At 38.7% G+C, this 25,808-nt stretch overlaps 2 protein-coding genes and 1 pseudogene across 4 annotated transcripts in view; 1 reads left to right on the top strand and 2 right to left on the bottom strand.

Moving 5' to 3' along the window:
- The window catches only part of LOC109843971 (kinesin-like protein KIN-7I), a 60,059-nt gene extending 57,478 nt beyond the window's left edge, over positions 1–2,581 (bottom strand). For all 3 annotated transcript variants that reach the window (XR_002247849.1, XM_020412970.1, XM_020412972.1), the window contains exons 1-2: positions 2,326–2,581; positions 2,148–2,237 (exon numbers count right to left, since the gene is read on the bottom strand). Coding sequence is in view for 2 of the 3 variants with exons in the window: in XM_020412970.1 (XP_020268559.1) it covers positions 2,148–2,237; positions 2,326–2,452 (217 nt within the window). In the remaining variant the exon portion in view is untranslated. The remainder of the gene's footprint in view (positions 1–2,147; positions 2,238–2,325) is intronic.
- LOC109842035 (protein MAIN-LIKE 1-like) lies at positions 2,469–7,099 on the top strand. The gene is made up of 5 exons (XM_020410952.1): positions 2,469–2,589; positions 6,217–6,290; positions 6,378–6,467; positions 6,603–6,905; positions 6,983–7,099. Exons 1-5 carry the CDS (start codon positions 2,469–2,471, stop codon positions 7,097–7,099), a joined length of 705 nt encoding a protein of 234 aa, XP_020266541.1.
- LOC109843049 lies at positions 23,547–25,066 on the bottom strand (annotated as a pseudogene).

Here is a 25,808-nt window from a genome sequence, read left to right as displayed (position 1 = left end):
GTATGTGTCTCACACCCGTCAATCTTCGGATTTTGCCATCATGAAACTTGATCTTTACCGAGCCAATCCCTTCAACCTTGCACAAATTGCTATTTCCCATAAGCACTTTACCCTCAGTGGGCTCATAGGTCTCAAATCAATCTCGATTAGGAGTCATGTGTTGTGATGCGCCCGTATCCATAACCCAACAATTCTTGTCATCAATGTTGGTATCAACCACACACAAAGTATCCACCGTGTCACAATTGGCCACATTAACCTCTCCCGAAGAAGCACCTTTATCCGCCTTTTGTTTATTTTTGAGCTTGAAACAATCGGTTAGAATGTGTCCCTTCTTCTTACAATAGTTACATGTGAGATTCTTGTGTCTTGACTTTGAACGGGTCCTTGAATATTTTGGGGTTTTGTCCTTCGACCTACCCCGATCAACAACCAAACCAACGCCTTGATTTCCTTTCTCCAAATTGGTCATCTCATTATCAATATGTAACTTGGCTTATAGATTGCTCTTCACATCCTCAAGAGTGATTTGATCTCTACTATAGATCATCATGTCTCTAAAAGCCTTATAAGAAGCCGGCAATGAGCACAACAACAATAAAGCTTGGTCCTCATCCTCTACCTTAGCACCCAACTTGTCCAAATCATTTAATAATGATTCAAACTCCGAAATATGATCGGAAATGGATGTACCTTCAACCATACGAAGAGTATAGAGGCGTAACTTTAACCGCAATCAGTTGGTAAGAGACTTCTTCATGTAGATACTCTCCAATTTCTCCCATAAACCCTTGGCGGTCTTTTCCGAAAGGACCTCTTGTAGTGTTGAATTACTCAAACACAATTGGATGGTCGAGAGAGCTTTATCATCCATATCAAGCCACTTCTTATCGATAACGGCTTCAACCAACTTATCTCTACCATATATGGCGTCCTTAATTCCAAGACTGGACAATATGGCAGTCATCCGCACTTGCCAAAGTGCAAAACTCGTCTTCCCATCATACTTCTCAATATCAAATTTTCCAAACATCTCCATTCACAAATCCCAAATTTAACAGCTTCAGATTTAATCAAAACCACCAAACACCCCAGAAAAAGCCTCTGGTACAAACTGAACAGCGATGGGTCATAATGGATAGAATCCCTAATATAAACCCAAAAAACAAAACTGATCGGGACCAAAGAGCGTAGGAGGATCCGATGCAGGAGTCAGAGGGCTTCTCGCGGGATGACGGCGAACCGATGAACTCGAGCTGGATGACGGCGAACTCGACTGTGATCTGGGTCGACGTCGTCGCCGGAGTCGGAGAGTTTCTCGCGGGATTCAGCAGTCGCCGAGCTCGTCGGAGGCTGGACGAACGCGAGCTGAACGAAGGGCGACGAAATCGAGCTGAACTCGAGCTTGACGACGGCGAACTCGACATAGGGCGACGAACTCGAGCTGATGCTCGACGGCGACGACAAACGGAGATGGATCAGACGGCGACGGCGGCTCTGATACCAGATTGTTAGGATTTTGAGAAGAGGGAAAGCGGTAGAGAAAGTCAGATATTTTGGTGAGAACAACTCAACTCAAATTTTTCATTCTACTACCCCCATATTACATACTACAATGCAAATAAATGGCCCATAGGCCCACAAGCAATTTGGGTCACAATATAACATCTTCCGCTTTCTGAGATGTGATTGTGTGCCCAAACTGAACTAGTTGTTTTACAGAATTCACCCCTATAGAAGCTAGTTGTTAGAGGGAGGGAGGGAAACCAAATGTCTTATAAATACACAATTGCCAATGCGAGACTGAATGAATGAACCCTAACATAGTAACATACCACTACATTTCCACAGTCCAGGCACCATGTGGACTGGCTTTGCACTAATCTAGTCCCGGACGAACACTGCAATTAGTTTTTATGACATTGGCGGTGTTGCCACCCACACCGCTCGCTTGCAACTGGAATGGTGGTGTCGGCTCTGATACCACTTGTAAGGGGAACCAGAAGAGCTAGTTGGTAAGAGGACGGGAACCAAGAAACCTCATAAATTCATAATTAATTGAGCCGATGTGGGACTAAATGGACCCTAACGAAATTCACCAATGTAAAGACAAAAACGAAAAAAAAATAATCAATGGAGAGGGTTACCATTGAATCCACGAACAGCCGAAGAAACTATTTCTCCAGTTCTCGCCGCGTACACGTCCGCAGTCTTACAATCCTCCCCAAAGATCCTATCTGCGATCGAAAGAAACCAAGGAGTTTCGAGATTCAGGAGCAAGAATCAGAGAGGACACCAAAATGGAGGAAGCGGATCGAAACGCACCGAACTCGAATCTGGTCGACTGGACGTTGGAGAGAGAGATGGAGTTGCCCGAGATCTTCCAAGGGCTCGTCTTTGATTCCTCGGCCGAGAGGGGCCTTGCCCTAACCGTGACGTAGATCCTCTCCATTGAATTCGGGGAAGAAATGGGGAATGCAATTATTAGGGTTTGGGAGAGGCAAAGAGGGTCTCTGTGCCCTGAAAATTTTCCCGCTCTTAAGAGTGGAGTTGGGGAGAAGAGGAAGAGGAAGGGCTATGATCTGGGGGGTTAGTGAAGAGATTGAGATCAGAGCCCTACATTTGAATATAAGGGGATGGCCTGATGGAGGCCCAAATTTCAATTTGGGCGGTCAGAGTTTGGCAACATATTCTATTGGGACAAATTTTCAGAACCAACCCCTTTCACTATTTAATTGCAAAAACGACCATTTTTGCTAATAATTTAAAAAACCGACCTGGTTTCAGCCCTGTCGCTAAAACCAGATCAGTTTTTAAAAAAAAATTTACGAAACTTCACAGGAGTTGAACTCCCGTGAAGTTTCAACTCCCGTAAAGTTTAGCACACTTTTAAACTTCACGGGAGTTCAACTCCCATGAAGATTATTTTGGTGAATAAACTCCACTGGAGTTCAACTCCCGTGGAGTTGCAGGCCAAATTTCCCAGCGAGCGATTCGCTGGGGATTTTGGCCTGTAACTCCACGGGATTTGAACTCTCATGGAGTTTCGGCCTATATAACACACGCGACAGCAGCCTGTGCCGATCTCACTTCTCTCTCACCGCAACCGCCCCAAACCCTAGCTCTCTCTCTAACCGCCGCCGTCCACATCAAAACCGACCGCCTCCCCCCAATTCCGACCGCCGGAACCCGACTCCAACCGTCGGAACCCCATTCCGACCGCCGGCACCTCATTCCGACCGTCGGAACCGCCGTCATCGCCGGAGTTCGACAGATTGAAGGTAAATTCCTCCCAAAATTATTTATTCTCTTAATTTCTTGTATTTTCTCGCTATTTCATGGTGATTACATGTAAAAATTATATTTTAGAATTTAATTGTTATCAATAGTGTTATCAATAATTTTGTCGATTTTAGAATTTCATTGTGAATAATTTATGAAATTTGCTCAGAAAAATTACATAATTTTGTGAATTTTGTGGATTTGGAGGTGAAATTATAAAAAATCTAAAAATTAGTGTTATATGACATCAATTAGATTTTAGAATTTAATTGTGAATTATTTATGAATTATGTGAAGAAACTTAAATAATTTTGTCGATTTAGAGGGTAAATTATCAATAATGTAAAAAATAGTATTACTACATATGTATGACATCTAATTGCTTTTAAAAAATAGTGTTATCAATAATTTTGTCGATTTGAGAATTTCATTGTGAATAATTTAAGAAATTTTCTCAGAAAAATTACATAATTTTGTGAATTTTGTGGATTTGGAGGTGAAATTATAAAAAATCTAAAAATTAGTGTTATATGACATCAATTAGATTTTAGAATTTAATTGTGAATTATTTATGAATTATGTGAAGAAAACTTAAATAATTTTGTCGATTTAGAGGGTAAATTACCAATAATGTAAAAAATAGTGTTACTACATATGTATGACATCTAATTGATTTTAAAAAATAGTGTTATCAATAATTTTGTCGGTTTTAGAATTTCATTGTGAATAATTTATGAAATTTGCTCAGGAAAATTACATAATTTTGTGAATTTTGTGGATTTGGAGGTGAAATTATAAAAAAATCTAAAAAGTAGTGTTATATGACATCAATTAGATTTTAGAATTTAATTGTGAATTATTTTATGAATTATGTGAATTATTTATGACATCAATTATTTTAGTAACAATAAATTTTTAAAGTCTTTTCGTGTAATATTGATCTTGAATGTTTTACTCTTCAGAGGTAACGATGAACGATCGAATCGTAATTTTATGTTCGTATGATGGGAAGATTAACTACCTCGAAAATAATATGCCCGTTTATGAAGGAGGTGCGACGAGACCATTGTTTATAACAAAATCGTGTACTTTCGATGAGTTGGTTAATGAATTGCACAAACTTACATTAACCAACTCACGTGAGTATCACCTTAATATTATTTGTAATTATCCTGTTGTGGAGAATAGGACAAGTGGCATTCAAATATCAAGTGACTACGATATGAGTCTCATTGGAGTCTTACATGACGAGAAGCGTTCGATCGAATTTTTCATTGAAAACATCAAAGGAATTTGGGCAAATCGTTAAATTATGACAGAATGTATTCCCGCATGTTGGAGGACTCTGATGTTCATTCCGTTGGCTTTTTATCTCCTCAACAAGATGAAGGTTGGACACAATCATAATATATGAGCGGTCCTTCGTTTGTGGGCATTTGGGCCTTGTATTGAGGGTTTCCAATATTGTCGTCCTCTTCTTAGCATTGATGGCACCCACTTATACGGCAAGTACAAAGGCGTTTTGCTTGTTACCACCAGAGTTAACGCGGATGGCGGTTTGTTTCCTTTGGCGTTTGCAGTGGTTGATATTGAAAACACAGAGAAGTAGGCATGATTTTTTGTATGCATTAGATATCATATCCCTAGTGTGGGGGCGCGGCCGATTACATTCATATCTGATAGGATGAAAGTAATTCCAAGAGCACTCAAACGTCATTTCCCGTCACCACATGCACATCGTTATTGCTTGCGACATATTAGGGACAACTTCAAGAAAAAATATGAAAATGGTCAGGTTCAAGATCTTCTTTGGCAAGCCGGTTGTGCAATAGAAAAATTAGTTTATGACCAAATACGAGAGAGAATTAAGTTTATTTCTCGAGCTGCACATGATTGGATCGAAACTAGTCTGGGACCACACAATATTGATAAGTGGGCTTTATGTGAAGATGGAGGGAGACGGTTCTGTATGATGACTATGAACGCTTCAGAGAGTTTTAATAGCGTGCTCAGGGGAGCACACGGTATGCCAATACAGTCACTAGTTGCTAAAACATTCTACAGACTTAATAACTTCTTTCTACGACGTCGCGAACTTGGTGAAATGTTAGCGGCTCGGATTGTGCAAGCTCGATCCTTTCATGTCGTAAGATACAGTTTTAATGAATGGGAGCTCATTGAGGGAATATCACATAGAGAAAATCGCTCTTACAAAGTTAACATGTTAGTGGATCACTCGTGCATGTGCACTTGCAATGTACCACAATTACAATGGATTCCTTGTTCATATGTTGTCGCGGCTTGTTCTGATTTACAAGGTGGTGCGAGGATTTCACATTATGAGTTCGTCGCGGCTTGGTATTCTACTTACAACTATCGACAAACATACAAAGAGTGTTTTCGTCCACCATATGATAGTCGATATTGGACACAAGATAGGCCACTGATATTACCTCCTATGTGTAAAAGGTCGGCGGGGCGCCCTCGTTCTGTACGAATTAGAAATTGTATGGATGACGGTCGTGAAGGAGTTAGGAGGAGAAATAAGTGTAGTAGATGTGATCAACCGGGCCATAACAAAAATAATTATCCAGTTAGGATTAGGCATTAATGTTGTAATTTGTAGCGGTTTCGATCTGTGTTTGTTTTCGTATGTTATTTGTGATTGTAAATTGTAGCGGTTTCGATCTGTGTTTGTTTCCGTATGTCATTCGTGATTGTAATTTGTAGTGGTTTCGTGAGTTGTTTGTTTCCGTATGTCATTTGTGATTGTAATTTGTATCGTTTCGTACTATGTTATATAAATTTGTGATTGCTTTCTTCACGTTGCGCGTTCGTTTGTTGTTTATATTTAACTAGGTGACTATTTTAACAGAAAGATCTAACACATTGTACATTATCTTCTAATATTATTCTTAGTTATATTCATTATAGATTCGGGACCGATATACCCCGATGTTTTGATCCTCCAGGAGAGCCACGTTTCAGACCATATTGGCTCAGGACAGGTAAAACATCTTTTGTATATGCTACTTAGCATTGGTACTAATTTTAATTTTTTGCATTATACTTAATCAATTCTTTTTGACGTGCAGCCCGTACCAGACATCACCATGATCAAGCATTTCCAGAGCCATTCAGCTTGGGTCATTGAGGATGCGAGAGTTCTAGCGCTGATCTCTCAGGCCGGTTTCCGGGAGTGTTCGACGGTTTGATATATTAGGCTTGATTGGCCGCTTATCACTGCACTGATTGAGAGGTGGAGGCCAGAGACCAATACCTTTCACATGTATATAGGGGAGTGCACCATCACTTTATAGGACGTGACCGTCATGCTTGGGCTCCGGATCGATGGGTCGGTAGTTACGGGCACCGATGATCATAGTTGGCCGGAGGTATGTGCTAGGCTTCTTGGACAGGTTTCTGACTTGAGGAGTGGTGCGATGAAGCTATCGTGGCTTCGTCAGACATTTCAGGGTGACATACCAGAGGATGCCAGTATGGAGACGCTTCAGTTCCATGCTCATGCGTACATATTGCACATGATAGGGTGCGTGCTTTTTCCTGATGCGAGCAAGACTCTTGTACATGCACGATGGCTGCCGTTGCTGGAGGATTTTGACGTATGTGGCGCACGATCGTGAGGCAGTGCGGTATTGGCATACTGTATTGAGAACTGGATAGAGTATCCCTGATGCAGAATAAAGAATTCAAGGGATGCTGCACATTGATACAGATTTGGTCATGGGAGCGCATTCATATTGGACGCCCTACTTTACTTGTGCACCGTGACAGCCCGTACCAGACATCACCATGATCGAGCATTCCCAGAGCCATTCAGCTTGGGTCATTGAGGATGCGAGAGTTCTAGCGCTGATCTCTCAGGCCGGTTTCCGGGAGTGTTCGACGGTTTGATATATTAGGCTTGATTGGCCGCTTATCACTGCACTGATTGAGAGGTGGAGGCCAGAGACCAATACCTTTCACATGTATATAGGGGAGTGCACCATCACTTTATAGGACGTGACCGTCATGCTTGGGCTCCGGATCGATGGGTCGGTAGTTACGGGCACCGATGATCATAGTTGGCCGGAGGTATGTGCTAGGCTTCTTGGACAGGTTTCTGACTTGAGGAGTGGTGCGATGAAGCTATCGTGGCTTCGTCAGACATTTCAGGGTGACATACCAGAGGATGCCAGTATGGAGACGCTTCAGTTCCATGCTCATGCGTACATATTGCACATGATAGGGTGCGTGCTTTTTCCTGATGTGAGCAAGACTCTTGTACATGCACGATGGCTGCCGTTGCTGGAGGATTTTGACGTATGTGGCGCACGATCGTGAGGCAGTGCGGTATTGGCATACTGTATTGAGAACTGGATAGAGTATCCCTGATGCAGAATAAAGAATTCAAGGGATGCTGCACATTGATACAGATTTGGGCATGGGAGCGCATTCATATTGGATGCCCTACTTTACTTGTGCACCGTGACCTACAGGGGCAGTTTCCTTTGGCGTACATGTATAATTGTACACACAAATTTTATTTACACTGAATTTGTACTTACATATTCTCTATTCTGCATATAGGTATAACGTGCGGTACGCTAAGTACAGATCAGCGACGCGCCATCGTGAGTTTTACCGAAATGATCTTGATGGCCTCCAACACGAATAGGTAAATATAAATCTCAAGTCGTTATGAATATTATAGTTTTATTGTTGATACTGATAAATGTTTTATTTTATTTTAGTTCAAGTGGAGACTCTATACACCGTCGGAGCTCGATATGCATTCTCTTGCACCCATCTGCCGAGATAGTCCCAACTTGTGGAGAGCCAGAGTTCCATTGATTTATTAGGAGATCATGGAGATGCATGTCCCTGACCGTGTGCTATGACAGTTTATGCTCTCTCAGCATGTGCCAGATCTTGTCGAGCAGATCGATCGTCGGCGGCGACCTACTTCGTACCATACCGACTGGGCCGTAGTCCGTGCGGCCTACATAGACAGGTGGGCTCACAGGTGGGATTTCATCCAGGATACGAGGCCCTCAGCTGTTGACTATACCGCGTATATGCATTGGTATTGGGGTATCACACGTAGATGGATCACACGTGACCCATGACCATTAGATGGACACATGCCATGCCCACCGACAGACAGTTACATCCCTAGTGGGATGAACGAGAGATATTACGTAAGTTTCTACGCTAAATTATAATATTTTTTCCTTGAGTTGGTACTTAATAAATTGTTTACCTCACAGGTCTGTACTTTTGATAGCATTGAGGCTGATATTGATGCGACCGTACCTGAGATTCAGGATCAGGTGGCGTTAGGACTCCTCAGCAAGATCAAGAAGACCATAGCGCAGGTGTTTCATAAGACTCACGTCGACGAGTTCGTAGGCCGTGAGGACAGGTCTCGGTCATTTGGGCAAGCGTACACTCGGCGCCGACGGCCACGTGACGATGGAGTCAACACTTCACATGCTGATGGAGCTGGCACTTCGCATGCTGATGAAGCCGGCACTTCTCAGCCTCATACACAACAGGATACTCAGATAGTCGAGGCTCATCAGCACGGGGGGCGGGGAAGAGCGAGGGGGAGGGGGAAGAGAGGGAGAGGAAGGAGAGGAGCTATATTGGGTTGTATTTAAACTTATTTTGTTAAAATTTATAACTTGTATGAATTTTCAAATACTATACTTTTGTGGATCAATTATAGCTCGATATGTAATCTTTTTGAGTATTGTTTGATTCGTGCGTGTTTAAATCATATATATTGTAGTAATTATTGTTAATAGGTAAATAGTTGTATATATGAGTTAAATAGGTAGATGTATACAAAATAGGTATGTATACAAAACATGCACAGCTGCCTGCATGTTTTGTAAAACCTGCAACTTCACGGGAGTTCAACTCCTGTGAAGTTGCAGTCTAAATTTCCCAGAGAGCGATTCTCTGGGAAATTTGGCCTGTAACTCCATGGGAGTTGAACTCCCGTGGAGTTTTAAATCCTCCAACAAACTTCACGGGAGTTCAACTCCCGTGAAGTTTTTTGAAGAAATTAAACTTCACGGGAGTTAAACTCCCGTGAAGTTTAAAAGTATGCTAAACTTCACGGGAGTTTAACTCCCATGAAGTTTCGTAAATTTTTTTTTGAAAAACCGACCTGGTTTCAGCGACAACGCTGAAACCAGGTCGGTTTTTCTAAATAAGTTGAAAAGCGGTCGTTTTTTGCAATTAAATAGTGAAAGGGGTTGGTTTTGAAATTTTGTCCTATTCTATTGCTTTCGAGCTCCTCTTCAGTTTTGCCCGAATAGCAGTTATAAATACCAGTACTCGTTGGACTTTTAATTCTAAAAAAAGACATATTTCCAACTTAATTTCAGAAACCGACCTGGTTTTAGCCTCAACGCTAAAACCAATTCGGTTCCTGGAAATTTTTTTTTTCGAAACTTTACTGAAGTTGAACTCCCGTGAAGTTTAGCAGATTTTTAACTAACTGCTAAAACTTCACGGGAGTTCAACTCTCGTGAAGTTTTATAGCTTAAACAAACTTCACAGGACTTGAACTCCCGTAAAGTCTTATTGGTTGACGGGAGTTTGTTACAGTGCTATCAACCGCATTTTCTAGAGAAATTCCCATCGTCTAACATTAATCTAGTTCGGTTCTCCTTAATTGTAATTGGTTTAGCAGGAGGAGCCATTGAAGAAGAAAGACCATCCTTTTCCACAAGAATCTCCTCATTACCATCGGCATCAACCTCTTCATGAATAGGAGGTGGATACTGAGCAAAATCATCCCTATTCTCATGAATCCCCCATCAACAAGCTCACCATGAGGGGAATCAAGCCCATCATCGCAATCCATCTCATTTGCGAGTGACTCAAAACCCTAATGGATGAAAACCCCAAATTAGGAGAATTAACCCCTGTTAGATCCATGGGAACCCTGAAAATTTTGACCTCCACCACTCAAAGAACTTGATGAGCAAGAACTTCCTCTATAGGCAGCGTCTTCTTAGCACCACAAGGACTAGTGCTACTCATAACATTTGAGCTTGAAGAACCTCCGTTACTCGGGTTTTTCACAACACCACATCTGAGGGAGTAGAAGAATCTCCATTACTTAGGAAAATTTAGCTTCATGGGAAGTTTGTTCTATTAATAAGACTTCACGGGAGTTGAACTCCCGTGAAGTTTAGCAGATTTTTAAACTTCACGGTCTTTGAACTTCCGTGAAGTTTAAAAATCTGCTAAACTTCACGGGAGTTCAACTCCCGTGAAGTTTCAGAATTTTTTTCCAGAAACCGACCTTGTTTCAGCGCTGAGGCTGAAACCAGGTCGGTTTCTAAAAATAAGTTGGAAATGGGTCTTTTTTTTGGGATTAAAAATCCAAATAGGACAGTTTTGAAAATTTGTCCTTAAAAAATAATTTTTCCTAACCGTTATCTATACTATCTATATTTACTATTATTATAAAAAGAGGATTGAGGTGTTAAAACTTTTAATTTTCTTTTTTGTCCTTTTAAATTTTGATAAATTCTAACTATGTCATTATCTCTAATAAATCTTTCATTAAATAAATATTATTGTAATATACTAAAGAAATAAAAACAAAAGACAAGAGACAAGAGAAGAAGAAAAATTATAATTTTTATTCCACCTCATCCATTTACATACATGGTACAATTTATAGATACATGATGGAAGATAAAAGGACATTGGGCAAATGAAAAGACACCAAGTTAATAGTCCACATACAAAGTAATGTCCACATACATTTTGTCTTTTAGATTTTAACACTCCCCCTTGGACATTACTTCGAGATGTCAATGTCTCGTTAAAAACCTCGCTAGAAAAACCCAGTGGGAGAAAAACTAGTCGAGGAAAAAAGTACACGACATAAGTAGATTCTTGTGTTGCATTAGTTGCCTCATTAAAAACCTTTAGCTAAAAAAACTCTGTGGGACAAAACTTAGCAAATGGAGAAAAAAAAGTACAATTATAGTCCTTCAAGGCGCAATCTTTGGGATTGCATTAAAAATTCGCTCCCCTTGATGATGATAATCTTCTGAGTCTATGCTAAGAAAAACCCAATGGGACAAAACTTAGCGAAAATGGGAAAAATACGATGATAGACCTTCAGGTCCCAATCTTCAGGATTGTTCTTTAAGAATTTTCTTCCCCTGAAGACAATAGTCTTCCAAGTCTACGCATACCAATATTGTGAACATATTTCTTATAAGTTGATGTAGGCAGAGATTTAGTGAACAAATCTGCAAGATTATCACTTGAGCGAACTTTTTCGATGGTGATTTCGCCATTCTTTTAGAGCTCATGTGGATAAAAGAATTTTGGCGTAATATATTTTGTCATGGTTCCTTTTACATATCCACTGCTTATTTGTGCAATACAAGCTGCATTGTCCTCATAAAGGACGGTGGGGGTAATATCATCTTTCGCTAGACCACACGAGCCATGAATGTGTCATATCAATGATCTTAACCATACACGTTCTCGTAAAGCCTCATATAAAGCGATAATCTCTGAGTGGTTAGAAGAAGTAGTCACCATGGTCTACTTAATAGATCTTCAAGAAGCGACAATACCACCACAGAGAAAGACATAACCAGTCGTGTAGTGTGATTAGATATTGTTTGCCTTAAGATTTAAAAATATGATATGATCAATAAGACTTTGGCTAAGAAGATTTGGGAGATCCTAGAGGGCAAGTATTTGACCAAGAGTGTAGAGAACCGCTTGTATTTGAAGAGGGGGCTTTATCGCTTCTAATTAAAGAAGGGGACCTCCATTGGTGATCACATAAACCACTACACGAAGCTTCTTAAGGATTTGGTGAATGTAGATGTGATGATTGAAGATGAGGACAATGCGTTGTTGTTGTTGAGTTCCCTGCCTGACGAGTAATATGAGACCTTCGTTCTTACTCTTATTAATGAGAATGCATCTCTTTCTTATAGTGAGGTCACCACTGCACTTATGAATTATCAGTTTCGAAAGAAAGATAATGAGACTTCAGCTGAGCCAATAGCGGAGGCATTGGTCGCAAGAGCAAAGAGTCCAAACCATGGTAGGAGGTTGCAGTCTAGAGGGGCACATCTTGGAGTTCGTAGGAATCAGTGTGCCTTTTGTAAAGAGGATGGATATTGGAAAGTCGAATGCCTAAAGTTGGTTGATCGAGCCGGGAAGAATAAGGGGAAAGCTATTCAAGCTTCAGAGGTGAATGTTGTCAAGGCTAGTGGTAATAATTTAGATTCGGATTCTTCAGGCTACTAGTTATCCGCACTATTGTCAGTTTGTGTTGCCGACTCTACAGAGTGGATGTTAGATTTGGGTGTTTCTTACCATATTTGCTCTAGGAGAGATTGGTTCTCCAGCTTTCAGGAGTTGGAAAGAGGGGAGGTCGTGCTCATGGGTAATGATTATGAATATCCTATTGGTGGTATCGGTACCGTTCGGATTAGGATGAGTGACGGAGTAATTCGGGAGTTGGTTGGAGTGAGGTTCATTCTTCAGTTGTAGAAAAACATCATTTCACTTGGAGTTTTGGAGGTAGCAGACTATAGGGTGACCTTGGTCGATTCACGTTTGAAGGTCACATTGGGGTCCATGATTGTGATGAAGGGCGTCAGGAGGAATAATTTATATTATTTGATTAGGAGCACGATGTTTGATAGTGAACTGACGATTTCTTTGGATTTGGCTAGACTGTGGCATTTTGTTGAGGCTGAGTTATTTGATTGGTTATGCCATGCATGGTTTGTTGAGGAGTGCTTTGACCTGCAGATTGAAGTTTTTTAAGCACTTTGGTATGAGCAAGAAGAGTGAGATGTGTTGACCCTATAGTTTTGATGATGATTTGTCAAACAATTTATCGCTAATATATTCTCTAGTTTTTGTGTTTATGTTTATTTTTTCAGGTATTTCAACACACGTCAATCAAGCGTTAAAGATTCAAGTTCATATGTGTGGATTTACCTAGGTATATGTTTTGTTTACTTACATATATTGTATGATTATATCTAAGCTCAATATATGTACACTTAACACGATTTTTGATGTTTTCTATCATATAAATGATTTTTCATCAAACGTTGTTACAATAACTTTTATCTCATGTTTACAACTCTTTCATACTTCATTATATACATATAATACATGCATAATATATATATACATATTTACAAGCCTTATGTCAATTTTCATGTTCACGAAAAACAGGTTTTCTGAACACTTTTCAAAAACAGGGAGTTTTCACAAACGAAAATTGATTTTCCAAAAATTCCTTTTCAAACATGTTTATTTCATCATTTAGAAACTTTCCTTAAAGTTTTACTATTTTTGGAATTGATTTGATATTTTTAAAGAATTTTCAAAATTGCCAACAAAACCTGTCATATGGTATATGTCAGTTTCCGGTCGACCGCACCGGTCGACCGCCAAGTTCTTTTTTTTGATATGGCCTTTTTTATGCTCGCGGTCGACCACAATTTCCGGTCGACCAAAAATCTCGTCGGTCGACCGCCAGCTCTAAACCCTGATTCTTTGAGTTTTTGTGCTTCGCGGTCGACCGGACCGGTCGCCCGCCGAACTGTCAGAACTTTTACAACGGCTAGTTTTTACAGCTGTTTTCTATTGGGTTTTTTGTTCTTTTACTTATGTTTTTGCTGTTGTATTGGGGTGCTATATACACCCCATTGCTGCTCTTTCTCAATATATCCAAGAAATCCAAGTTTTGTGTTTAACAAAGTATTAAGTGTGTTTAAGAGCTGTTTAAAGTTGATTTCATCAATCTGTTTTTAAAAGAAGTTTCTCTACAACAAGAAGTGGCCATCAAATCCTATTTGAGATTATCATCTACTGTTCTTCTTGTTTGAGAAGTCTTCTAAACTCTTATATAGCTTGTTATTTTATTTTTATTTTATTTAACTATATTTATTGAGTTTTATTCATTGTTATCACACACACTTATTGAGCTTAATATTTTTATACCATATAGTGTGGGTTGTGGGGTGTGATTTAGTGAGTATGAGCTTCATTGTGTTCTCACTTGTTATGGTGTGATTTAGTGAGTATGAGCTTCATTGTGTTCTCACTTGTTATTTGAGAACAAATCATTGTATTTAACTTTTATTTGTGAGAATTCACTTGTTATTTGAGAACAAATCATTGTATTTAACTTTTATTTGTGAGAATCACTTGTAATACACTTGTTCATCGAGAGAAGTGTGAGGCGAGAGACGGGGTCGAATCCAATAGGAGTAGCGTCAGTTGACGAACCTAGGAAGAGGTTGTAATCGAGCACTTGAGGAGGAGGACACGGGCTAGGTTCCTACACTTAGTGTGTAAAGTGTGATTGCATAGTGTTTGTGTAGTGTGAGAGTTTTTGGTGATCTTGTTAACCGAGTGTGTAGAAGTTCCGGCTTCCAAACCGGATTGTGATAGTGGATATCTCCTCGAGGTGGGGAGCGGGGACGTAGGTTGGGGTGGTGACCGAACCTCGTAAACATATCGTGTGTTTGTGTTTTGCTTAGCGTATATTTTATTCATCATTATTGTTCATATCCATATCATATTTCTTCTTGCAAGAACAAATTGATCAACATAATTTTAATTAGCTTTTAATTGGGATTAGATTAGCATAAGACCCTAATCACCCCCCCTCTAGGGTCTAACATTTGGTATCAGAGCTTGGTGCTCTTTGATTTAAGGACTAACCGCCTTGAGTTAAAGATCCAAGCTATTGTATTTGTGCTAATCTAATTTTAATTATATTTTGCTTTTTTGCATTTTATCTTTATGGATATGTATGATTCATCTAGTTTAGGATATGCTATTAATATTGCTCCTTGTTTGGATATTTTTCCCTATGCTCAATGGCGTGTTAGATTCAAACTTTTCGTTCAATCTAAACAATTCGATTTATGGGAAATTATTGAGGATGCCTATATTGTTCCCATTTTGAAAAAATCCAAATGGTGTGAAAATGATAAAAGATTGTTTAATATGAACAAGCTTTTGTTAGAATATTTTCCAAATGGTGTGAAAATGATAAAAGATTGTTTAATATGAACAAGCTTTTGTTAGAATATTTAATTAATTCTTTTCACTCATCGTTTTCTAACAAATTTGCTAATTTTGATAGTGCTTACGCTTTATGAAAACTTATTGAAGCACATGAAGGGAAATTGGAGGCTATTCAACAAGCGTTGGAAATTCCCGTTTTGAGTTCTAAGGAAGCCTCATCTCCATATACAATACCACTAGGTGATAACCCTAGTGAGGTATGCGATAACGATGATATTATTACTTTTGATAAACTTGCTCTTGAGTTTGAAAAATTACACAATAGCTATATTGATGTAAAAAGTAAGTATGTTAATATAAAATCTATTCATGAAACACTAGCTACTAAGTTTAATTTTATTGCAAATGAAAATATAATTCTTAAAGAATGCAATGAAAATTTGAAAATTGAAAATGCTAGTTTGCTTCATGAAAAACGTGATGCTATGTTAGAAGTAGATAAGTTAAAATCTATGATGAGTAATCTTGTTTATCCTACTTCTAGTAGCAATACTTGTATGCACAATGATGAGTTGAATCAAATGAGAAAAAGAATATCTACCTTAGATTCAACACTAAACACTTGTATTGCTAATAATAAAAAGCTTATGGACTTATGTGCAAAGTTCAATGTTAATTCTTCTAAGAAACCTATTCACTATGCACATATGTATGACAAAATTCACAAATGTTCTATTTGCGGTCTTAAAGGCCATTTAGCTCAATTTTGTCATAATGCACCAAAAATTGACAAACCTATTCATGATTGTGCATCTCATCAAGCTTCTTCATCACATACACATGTACACACACATAGTGTAAATCATAAACATGCTTATGTGTACAAATGTGATTATTGTGGTCGTGTTGGTCATTTGGCCATGTTTTGTCTTGATTTGAAAAGAAATTCTCGTTTGCAAAATAATTACAAAGAAAAATCTATTTTTGCAAATGAACCACGTTTATTTCATTTCGGTCAACGCAAACCATTCAAACCTCTACATTGCACAAATTGCAATCGTATGGGTCACGTTTACAATTTTTGCTTTGATCGTATCGGTGCACAAAATACGCCCAAACGGGTTCATAACCCTAGGGCTTTGGATTTAAATGATAGGGGTCATGTCCCAAGTTCTTGTGGTACCAAAATGATTTGGGTACCAAAATGATGTTTATATCATTTCTTTTGTTTTTTGGTGTTTCGTTTTGTCTTTATTTTGAATAATTGGTTTTTGAGCTTTAATGACAAATTGCATTTTTTTTAAGTTAAAAAGAATTACTTGTATGATCTTATAGCTAAAAACATTTATATACATTTTATAAAACTCTTGGTATATTATAAAACAAATTTCTTAGAGGTTTAAATTGAAAATTTTCTCAAAATCCATTTTTCTATTACCTGTGCTACTTACCTTCTCGCGGTCGACCGACCCGGTCGGCCGACGAAGTCTCTGTAAGTTGTTTCGGTCGACCGCGTCGGTCGACCGCCAGAAACTTTTCAACCTCGTTTTATAATTCTTATTGGGTTTCGGTTTTTTTTATTGATGTATGCTTTGAACCCGATATCATCTCCATCATTGATCTGTTTACTGAACCAATCCCAGCCCTTCCTTCCTCTTCTCTATGACCCGACTTCTCATCTTCTTCCCATTTCGATTTTTTCCCAAATCTGTCGATTCTCTCGGTCGCCTGCATCAATCGACCGCTGCTCTCATTCTCCGTCGATCTCTGTCAGTTTTTGCTTGGTAATTTCTTCTCTCATCTCTTAATTTCATTGCTCTAATGTTTATATTCTCAGTCTAGGGTTTTGGTTTAGGGAATTTTACTTATTGTGTTCAAAATTCTCATTTCCAGGACTTTTAAATTCTGTCCAAACTTCTTTGTAACCCTAGTTGTTTATATATGCCATCATGCCTCCCAAAAAGAGATCAAAACCTGAATCTAGTTCATCCTCTATCAAAGCTTCTCATTATGAGGATTTTCTGTTATATAAATCCCTAGTTAAGAAATATAGGGAGTTGTGCAAGCTAAAAATCCTTCCAACCAGATATATCAAATTCAATCAATTAGTTTTGTTTGACACTTACACCATTCTTAACAATGTTGGGTTGGCTAGGTTGTTAGATGAGGAACGAAAAGTTTCTTATTATCCTTTCTTGGTTTATCTGTTTTATGCCAACCTGTCTGTATCATCCTCTGCTGATGGTCTTCAGACCATTAGTACAAAAGTTAAAAATGTTTAAATCTCTTTTTCTGCCAACGAACTTGCGAGGATTCTAAAAATCCCAACAGGTGATGTTGACCTTATGTCTGTTGAACTTGGTGATCCAGCTGTGAACCAACTCATGTTTAAGCCCGGTTGCTCTTATCCAATGAACAATAATTCTCTCAATCCAAATGCCAAACTCATTGCTAGAATTATTGCTCATAATTTGATTCCTAAAACCGGTAGTTTCGATCATTTTGCTTCTGACAAGATCAATACGGTATATGCCATATTTGCCAAAATAAAAGTAGATTGGGCAAATGTTTTTCTCAAAAACATGACATCGAAGCATTTCAAATTTTTACCTTTTGGCTCTTTTATCACCCTCATCCTTCAACATTTCGGTGTTGATCTCACCAATGAACCCAAAATTGAATCTAAGAAGGATTTCCTTGATAAGGTTTCTATTTCCCGGATGTAGATTTCCTATTCCTTATCTGATCCTACTCAGTCATCATCCTCTCGTTCCCGGTCTAGAGCTTCTTCCTCATCTGCTTCTGATATTTGTGACCGTCTGGATCGTCTTGAGACTCAGTTCTCAAGCGTTCAGAAGCAAGTCTCAACTATCCAAAGGGATGTTAGGACCATTCTATCATATCAGCGTCAGTCTATCGGGATTCCGGATCCCTCTTCTAGTTCTGATTCTGATTCTGAGGAGGGCCCTGCTGATGGCTCAGGCTCTTCTAATGGTGATGGTGATGGTGATGGTGATGGTGATGGTAATGATGATGGTGATGGTGATGATTGATCTTGCTGATTATTGGAGTTCTTTTAATTGATTTCTATGCTTATGGTGATGTTCCATTTTGAGTTGTAAAACTTGATATCTATGTTTTTTCGTTTGAGTGTAATAACTCTATATTAGTGTGGAACTATGTGACTTTTTATGTATGGTTTGTTGTCTTGTGGAACAAACTATGTTTATGCAAAACTATATAGTTTCTAAATGCTTAAGTGATGATTTGTGATTTATTGTGTTAGTTTATCTTTTCTATGATCAATGCATGGTTGAAACAATGTTCATGTTTTGTTTGTGGAAAATAAGTTGCTAATGATGAGTTCTTTGATTTATATATTGTTTATGATTGTTTTTGATGGATAATTGTTGTTTAGCTCCTATATATGTTCAATAGAAGTCATTTACTCAATTTGACAGGGGGAGCTTTTGGTATACATTTTTTATTATCTGTGCTTATATGCAGGGGGAGCGTTGCTCCTATTTTTTACCTTTTCCCTTTTTGATGTTGTCAAAGGGGGAGAAAAATTCACATATGGTTTACAATCTCATTCATATTCATATATGGTTTATGTGATCATTCATGTATGATTTCTTCATGTTTGGCTTATATGTGGGTTATCAGTTTATAATTCATATTCATGTATAAATTGTTTGCCATCATCAAAAAGGGGGAGATTGTTGACCCTATAGTTTTGATGATGATTTGTCAAACAATTTATCGCTAATATATTCTCTAGTTTTTGTGTTTATGTTTATCTTTTCAGGTATTTCAACACACGTCAATCAAGCGTTAAAGATTCAAGTTCATATGTGTGGATTTACCTAGGTATATGTTTGGTTTACTTACATATATTGTATGATTATATCTAAGCTCAATATATGTACACTTAACACGATTTTTGACGTTTTCTATCATATAAACGATTTTTCATCAAACGTTGTTACAATAACTTTTATCTCATGTTTACAGCTCTTTCATACTTCATTATATACACATAATACATGCATAATATATATATACATATTTACAAGCCTTAATGTTAATTTTCATGTTCACGAAAAACAGGTTTTCTGAACACTTTTCAAAAACAAGGAGTTTTCACAAACGAAAATTGATTTTCCAAAAATTCCTTTACAAACATGTTTATTTTATCATTTAGAAACTTTCCCCAAAGTTTCACTATTTTTGGATTTGATTTGATATTTTTAATGAATTTTCAAAATAGCCCAAAAACCTGTCATATGAAATATATCAGTTTCCGGTCGACTGGCGCGGTCGACCGCCAATGGTATTTTTCCTTGGCATGGTTTTTTTTGTGCTCGCGGTCGACTGTGGCGGTCGACCGTGAAAACATCCAGAGACTTCGCGGTCGACCGTCGCAGCTATTTTCAAACTGGTTTTTTGGTCTTTTACTTATGTTTTTGCTGATGTATTGGGGTGCTATAAATACCGCATTGCTGCTCTCCTTCTAAATATCCAAGAAATCTAAGTTTTGTGTTTAACAAAGTATTAAGTGTGTTTAAGAGCTGTTTAAAGTTGATTTCATCAATCTGTTTTCAAAAGAAGTTTCTCTACAACAAGAAGTGATCATCAAATCCTATTTGAGATTATCATCTACTGTTCTTCTTGTTTGAGAAGTCTTCTAAACTCTTATATAGCTTGTTATTTCATTTTTATTTCATTTAGCTATATTTATTGAGTTTCATTCACTATTATCACACACACTTATTGAGCTTAATATTTTCATACCATATAGTGTGGGTTGTGGGGTGTGATTTAGTGAGTATGAGCTTCATTGTGTTCTCACTTGTTATTTGAGAACAAATCATTGTATTTAACTTTTATTTGTGAGAATCACTTGTAATACACTTGTACACCGAGAGAAGTGTGAGGCGAGAGACGGGGTCAAATCCAATAGGAGTGGCGTCGGTTGACGAACCTAGGAAGAGGTTGTAATCGAGCACTTGAGGAGGAGGACACGGGCTAGGTTCCTACACTTAGTGTGTAAAGTGTGATTGCATAGTATTTGTGTAGTGTGAGAGTTTTCGGTGATCTTGTTAACCGAGTGTGTAGAAGTTCCGGCTTCCAAACCGGATTGTGATAGTGGATATATCCTCGAGGTGAGGAGCGGGGACGTAGGTCGTGGTTACCGAACCTCGTAAACATATCGTGTGTTTGTGTTTTGCTTAGCGTATATTTTATTCATCATTATTGTTCATATCCATATCATATTTCTTCTTGCAAGAACAAATTGCTCAACATAATTTTAATTAGCTTTTAATTGGGATTAGATTAGCATAAGACCCTAATCACCCCCCCTATTGGGTCTAACAAGATGGAGTTTGGCACTTCTATCCATCGATCGAGGGGTATTTTAGGTGGTGTTCAGTCAGGCATTTGGGGGCCTTCCAAGGAGGCATCGTTGGGAGGTAATCGGTATTTGGTTTTCGCAGTTGGAGATTGTTCTAGGCATTGGTGGGTTGCAACCAGGTCCCGTTGGTGTGAAGTCCTAGAAGTCAACAACAATTGGAAGAAGTGTATTGGCAGAAAGGTAACCCATCGTTCTAGCTTTGGTAAGGGTTCTTTCTTGCATTTGTGTCGAACTCATGGCAGTTTGAGACACTTTATTGATGTGGAGACATTGGGGCGACGATATGAGATGACAGTTTTGATGGGTCGTTCCTTACTGGAGGGGTATCGACATTGGTTGTCGAGCATTGGTTTTAGTTTTGGAGCTTCGACATATTTGGGTCATCTTGGTCATAGGTTGCTGACTGCTGCGTGTGGAGATTTTGGATCTGGTGGAGCTGCTTCAGATTTTGGGTTGCGTCGAATATTTGGTTGCCCAGCATTTGGTCACATCGAGGATGTGGGATTTGATCCGATTATACGTTTGAGATTCAGAGGTTCGTTTGATTATCAGTTAGGAGCTTCTGATTTTTTCCGAGCAGGTATGTCACATTTGACTCTCGGCGGGTGGAGAGTGTTGATCAGATAATTGAGATATCACAGCGGGTAGAGGGTGATGCTACTTCATATTAGGTGGATATTACTCCACATACTCCAGATCATACTGTATCGTTTGGGATTCTAGCTGAGGTGACATAGTTTGGAGATCATTTGGATTTGGATGCAGATGATGAGTTGATTTTGAATTCGAGTGCAGCCAATGGACATGTTTTGGATACGATCATTGGTTCACCTCAGGTGAAGGTGTTTGATTTGTTTCAGTTCGGGGCCATTGGGAGCGCTATTAGTTGTAGATCCGTTGGTGATATTGGTGAAGAGTTGTAAACTTTTCTATTTGATTGAGGGCTTTTGGAGACCGTTTGGGTGAACTACGTGAATGCTTGATTCCTTGGGCAAGAGGATACGTAGGCAGTCATTTATGATGCAGCCGGTTTGGTGAGTTGATAGCGACATTTGGAGTTTGTTCGCATTCTCATTTAGGTTCTCGACTTGTTGTGGATTGAGTCCGTTGTCGTGGATTTGTTCCACTTCGTATTGGACGCAACAAGTGAGACGTTTGGTTGGTATTGGTGTCGGCTCAGTTTTGGGAAAACTTCGCCGAGGTGGAGAATTGTTGGATAGCCGGTTCCTAATATGTTTCCTAATTTGTTTTGGTAACAGGTTATTAGGATTCCTAATCTGTTTTGGTAACATGATTCCAAATCTGTTTTTGGTAACATTTTATTAGGATTCCTAATCTGTTTTGTTTTTTGTTTTAGAATTTCTAGTATGTTTATGATTTTAGGATTTCTATATATATGGAACAATTGGAAAAGAGAATTTAGAAGAAAATTGGGGACATTTGGAGCACAGAAAAGAGGTATTTTCTGAGCTATTGGTTAATGTTTTGTTTGGAAAGAATTAGAGCTTTGTTGGTGAGATTAATTGGTGAGTTTGAGTGATTTGTAATCTCAGTTTGTACTCTTCTTCTCTGTTAATGAAAAACCCTATCCCCTTCTTGCCCCGTGGACGTAGGCAACTTGCCGAACCACGTTAAAATTGGTTGTTTATGTTTGTGGCATTGATTTGGTTCGTTTGGCATTTTCTCGACGTTCGTTTGATTTGATTTCTCGTAGCACGTTGGTTTGGTTGTTTGGCTTTCACAGCGCACAACAGTTTCATCCTCCACTGAGTCGTCATCACCATCACTAGCTGATACAATTTTCTCTATAGGAACAAAAACATTGACAGGTCTAGTTAGCTTTTCTTCATTGAGTTTTGAATGAGTGGATGCAGCTTGGTTTGCATGAGAGGTGACTATCCTTCTTGGAGTTTTAACTTTCTCATTTTTTTCTAGTCCACAACCAGGTTGGTTGATGATTGTATGAGATTGCACAATACCATTTGCTTAGACTGTATTGGATTGAGATTCTATTACACCAACTTCTACTATCTCAACTTGATCAATATACGATTTGAAAACACTTCTATTACTCTATGCCTTCTTGCATGTTCTATCATTTTTGACAAATCATCATCAATATGCAGCGGAATTCAAGCCTTCATTTTTCAATCCAACCTCTTGAATGCCACAGTATAACATTCCCGCATTCAGGTACCATAGCTTGCCACTCTTTCCTGATCAAGTCTATGCAATATCTGCCTCAGCCTGAATGTCAACATCGGCCCTACCCCCAATATAGCCATCGTTGTGAAGAAAATCAAAATGACCATCATGGCGGAATTTAACCATGATTAAACCCATCCACCTGCATAAAAATTAATAGAGGAAAGTTCGCAACATTTTAAATTTTTACAAATTTATCACGTGAGGTATTTGGCTATTTTGGGGGTATTTGGCAGTTTAGACCATCTCCAGCAGGAGGTGAAATTTCACCTCCTTCTCTCCTGCCACATCACTTTATTTAATTCAATAATCTTCATTTCCCTATCAACTCTACAGCAGGAGATTTTTCAGAAAGTTTTTTACTTTATTTGGGACCCACCATAAACCACTTCACTTCAACATATACCCCACCATATTTATTCATTCTTTTTCCTATTTCATATATATTACTATTTTATTATTATTATTATTATTATAACTCATATATTTATAATTATAATTTATTAATAATTCAATAAATAATATATAATATTTAAATATATATTATTAATTTAATTTTCAATAATATTTTTAAATTAACATAAAATAACACACGATTTTATTAAGCATACGGAAAACCAAACACACCCAAATTATTGAAAACATTAAAGAAAACACACACTAAATTGGTAAATCTAATCGGAGGTTGTCCCAAACTTCTGCCAAATGTGCTCGATGAGATCCTTCTTCAGCTGAATATGTTGGGTCTTATCTCGTAGTTCCGCTCTAGTCTGATTATCTGCCTCAGATCGGTGTTGAACATGGACTTGAAACTCCGGCAACACGTCTGTTTGAACATTGAAAGAGGCGCTAGAGCTAGCATTGTTCGACAGTTCAAAGTCGATATTTTCCTAGTTTCGCGAATACGTATCTCGTTCATCCTCTACTATCATGTTATGTAAAATAATGCACGCCCTCATTATTTTTCCTAAGACATCAAGATCCCACATTCTAGCTGGTTGGCGGACAATAGCGAAGCGTGCTTGGAGTACCCCGAATGCGCGTTCCACGTCCTTCCTGCATGATTCCTGTTGTTTGGCAAAAAATTGATGTTTGTTGCCTTGGGGCATTTGAATTGACTGCACGAAGACAGGCCACTTAGGGTAGATTCCGTCGGCAAGATAGTATGCAAGATTGTACTCCCGCCCATTCACGGTGAAGTTTACCCGTGGAGCTTCACCCGACTCAATGTCGTCAAAAACCGATGACCTATCTAGTACATTTATGTCATTCAAACTACCAGAAAGCCCTAAAAAAGCATGACATATCCACAAATCATATGACGCAACTGCCTCGAGGATAATTGTTGCCGTCCCCTTGTGTCCACTAGTAAACTGCCCTTGCCAAGCCTTAGGACAATTTTTCCACTGCCAGTGCATGCAATCAATACTTCCAATCATCCCTGGGAATCCACGTTCCTGTCCAACTTGGAGCAACCTCTGCAAGTCTTCCACATTTGGTCGTCGTAAGTATTCATCTTGAAACAATGCTATTACCCCTTCGCAAAACTTGCGAGTACACTCGATAGCAGTGGATTCTCCTATCTTGACGTACTCATCACAAGCATCGGCTTCGACTCCATATGCGAGCATGCGTATGGCAGCCGTACACTTCTGGATAGGCGTTAACCCAAGCTTGCCCGCATTATTGCGCCGTTGTGTGAAGTAATCATCGTAATTTGATATAGAGTCCACAATTCGTAGAAAGAGAGGCCTTTTCATTCGATACCTGCGTCGGAACTGGGCGTCAGTGTAAGTGCATGACTCGGCAAAGTAGTCGGCCATGAGTCTCTCATGCGCTGCATGATGATCTCTATGTATGGATTTCCTCTTACGTGGTTGTTCGCTTCTCCTTTGCAATTCCTCAAGAAGTTCTCGCTGCCTATCAAGTATTTTTTCTTCTATTTCCCATTGTTGTTGGAACTCTTCTAGACTAAACTCATTTAGGAAAGGATCCATTGGATGCTATGATTTTTGAAATGTTGATAGGTATACTTATGATGTGCATCTGATCAGTTTATATAATGAAGGGTAGTTGTTCAAATAATTGAATTCACATGCAATTGCAGAGACATGTGTCATAGGGCATGCAACATCAGAGACATGTGTCATAGAGCATGCAACATCAGAGACATGTGTCATAGGGCATGCATGTGCAGAGAGTTGTCAATTCATATTTTGTATTATTATGCAGGTGTAGTCATTTCATCCTTTGTATTTTTTGCAGTGAAAGGTCAATTCAACATTTGTTTGTTTTTGCAGTGAGTAGTAATTGTATCTTTTGTACTATTATGCAGTGAGAAGTCATTATCAATCGGCTTTATTGAAACATAAACAACACTTTTATTCAAAAATAAACAACACTTTTATTCACGTCCAATTGGTTCCACGTCAGCTAAACTTATCCAACTCAGCTGTCTAACTATCCTCACGTGAGGTCACGTGATGCAGATGCCAACTGATATTTGCCCACTGGCAAAAAATTAAGACAAAGTGCATATTTGGTTCACTTTAAATACTGAAACATTGCCGGAGATCTTTTAAGTACCAAACTGGTTTAAGGGAATCAGCCAAAGAAGAAAAAAACAATTTAGTGATTTAGCCGATCTAAAATGTTATCTCAAAGTATATTTTATAAATTGATACACCTCTAAAATGATAGAAGTCGTAAAGTTTTTCCCCGGATTTATAGACAAGTACTGACATTCAAATAGAAAAAACATGGCCGCACAATTCTAAAAACAAAAATGCTGTTTGGCTCGCTCTTTAACGCGCGAGCCAACTCGCACAGAGAGGAGGGGTGGGCC

This window comes from Asparagus officinalis, chromosome 5 (genome assembly GCF_001876935.1).
Source record: "Asparagus officinalis chromosome 5, Aspof.V1, whole genome shotgun sequence".
In the NCBI taxonomy this organism is placed as follows: Eukaryota; Viridiplantae; Streptophyta; class Magnoliopsida; order Asparagales; family Asparagaceae; genus Asparagus; species Asparagus officinalis.
The sequence above is the reverse complement of the archived record's forward strand: the minus strand, read 5'-3'. Positions and strand labels throughout refer to the sequence as shown.

Excerpts from the sequence above, each read along its gene's own strand:
- LOC109842035 (XM_020410952.1), top strand. The coding sequence starts at position 2,469 with ATGGGGAATGCAATTATTAGGGTTTGGGAGAGGCAAAGAGGGTCTCTG. Across the intron at positions 2,590-6,216 it reads GAAGGGCTATGATCTGGGGG|ATTCGGGACCGATATACCCC; the intron begins GTTAGTGAAGAG and ends TATTCATTATAG. Across the intron at positions 6,468-6,602 it reads TTCTAGCGCTGATCTCTCAG|GACGTGACCGTCATGCTTGG; the intron begins GCCGGTTTCCGG and ends ATCACTTTATAG.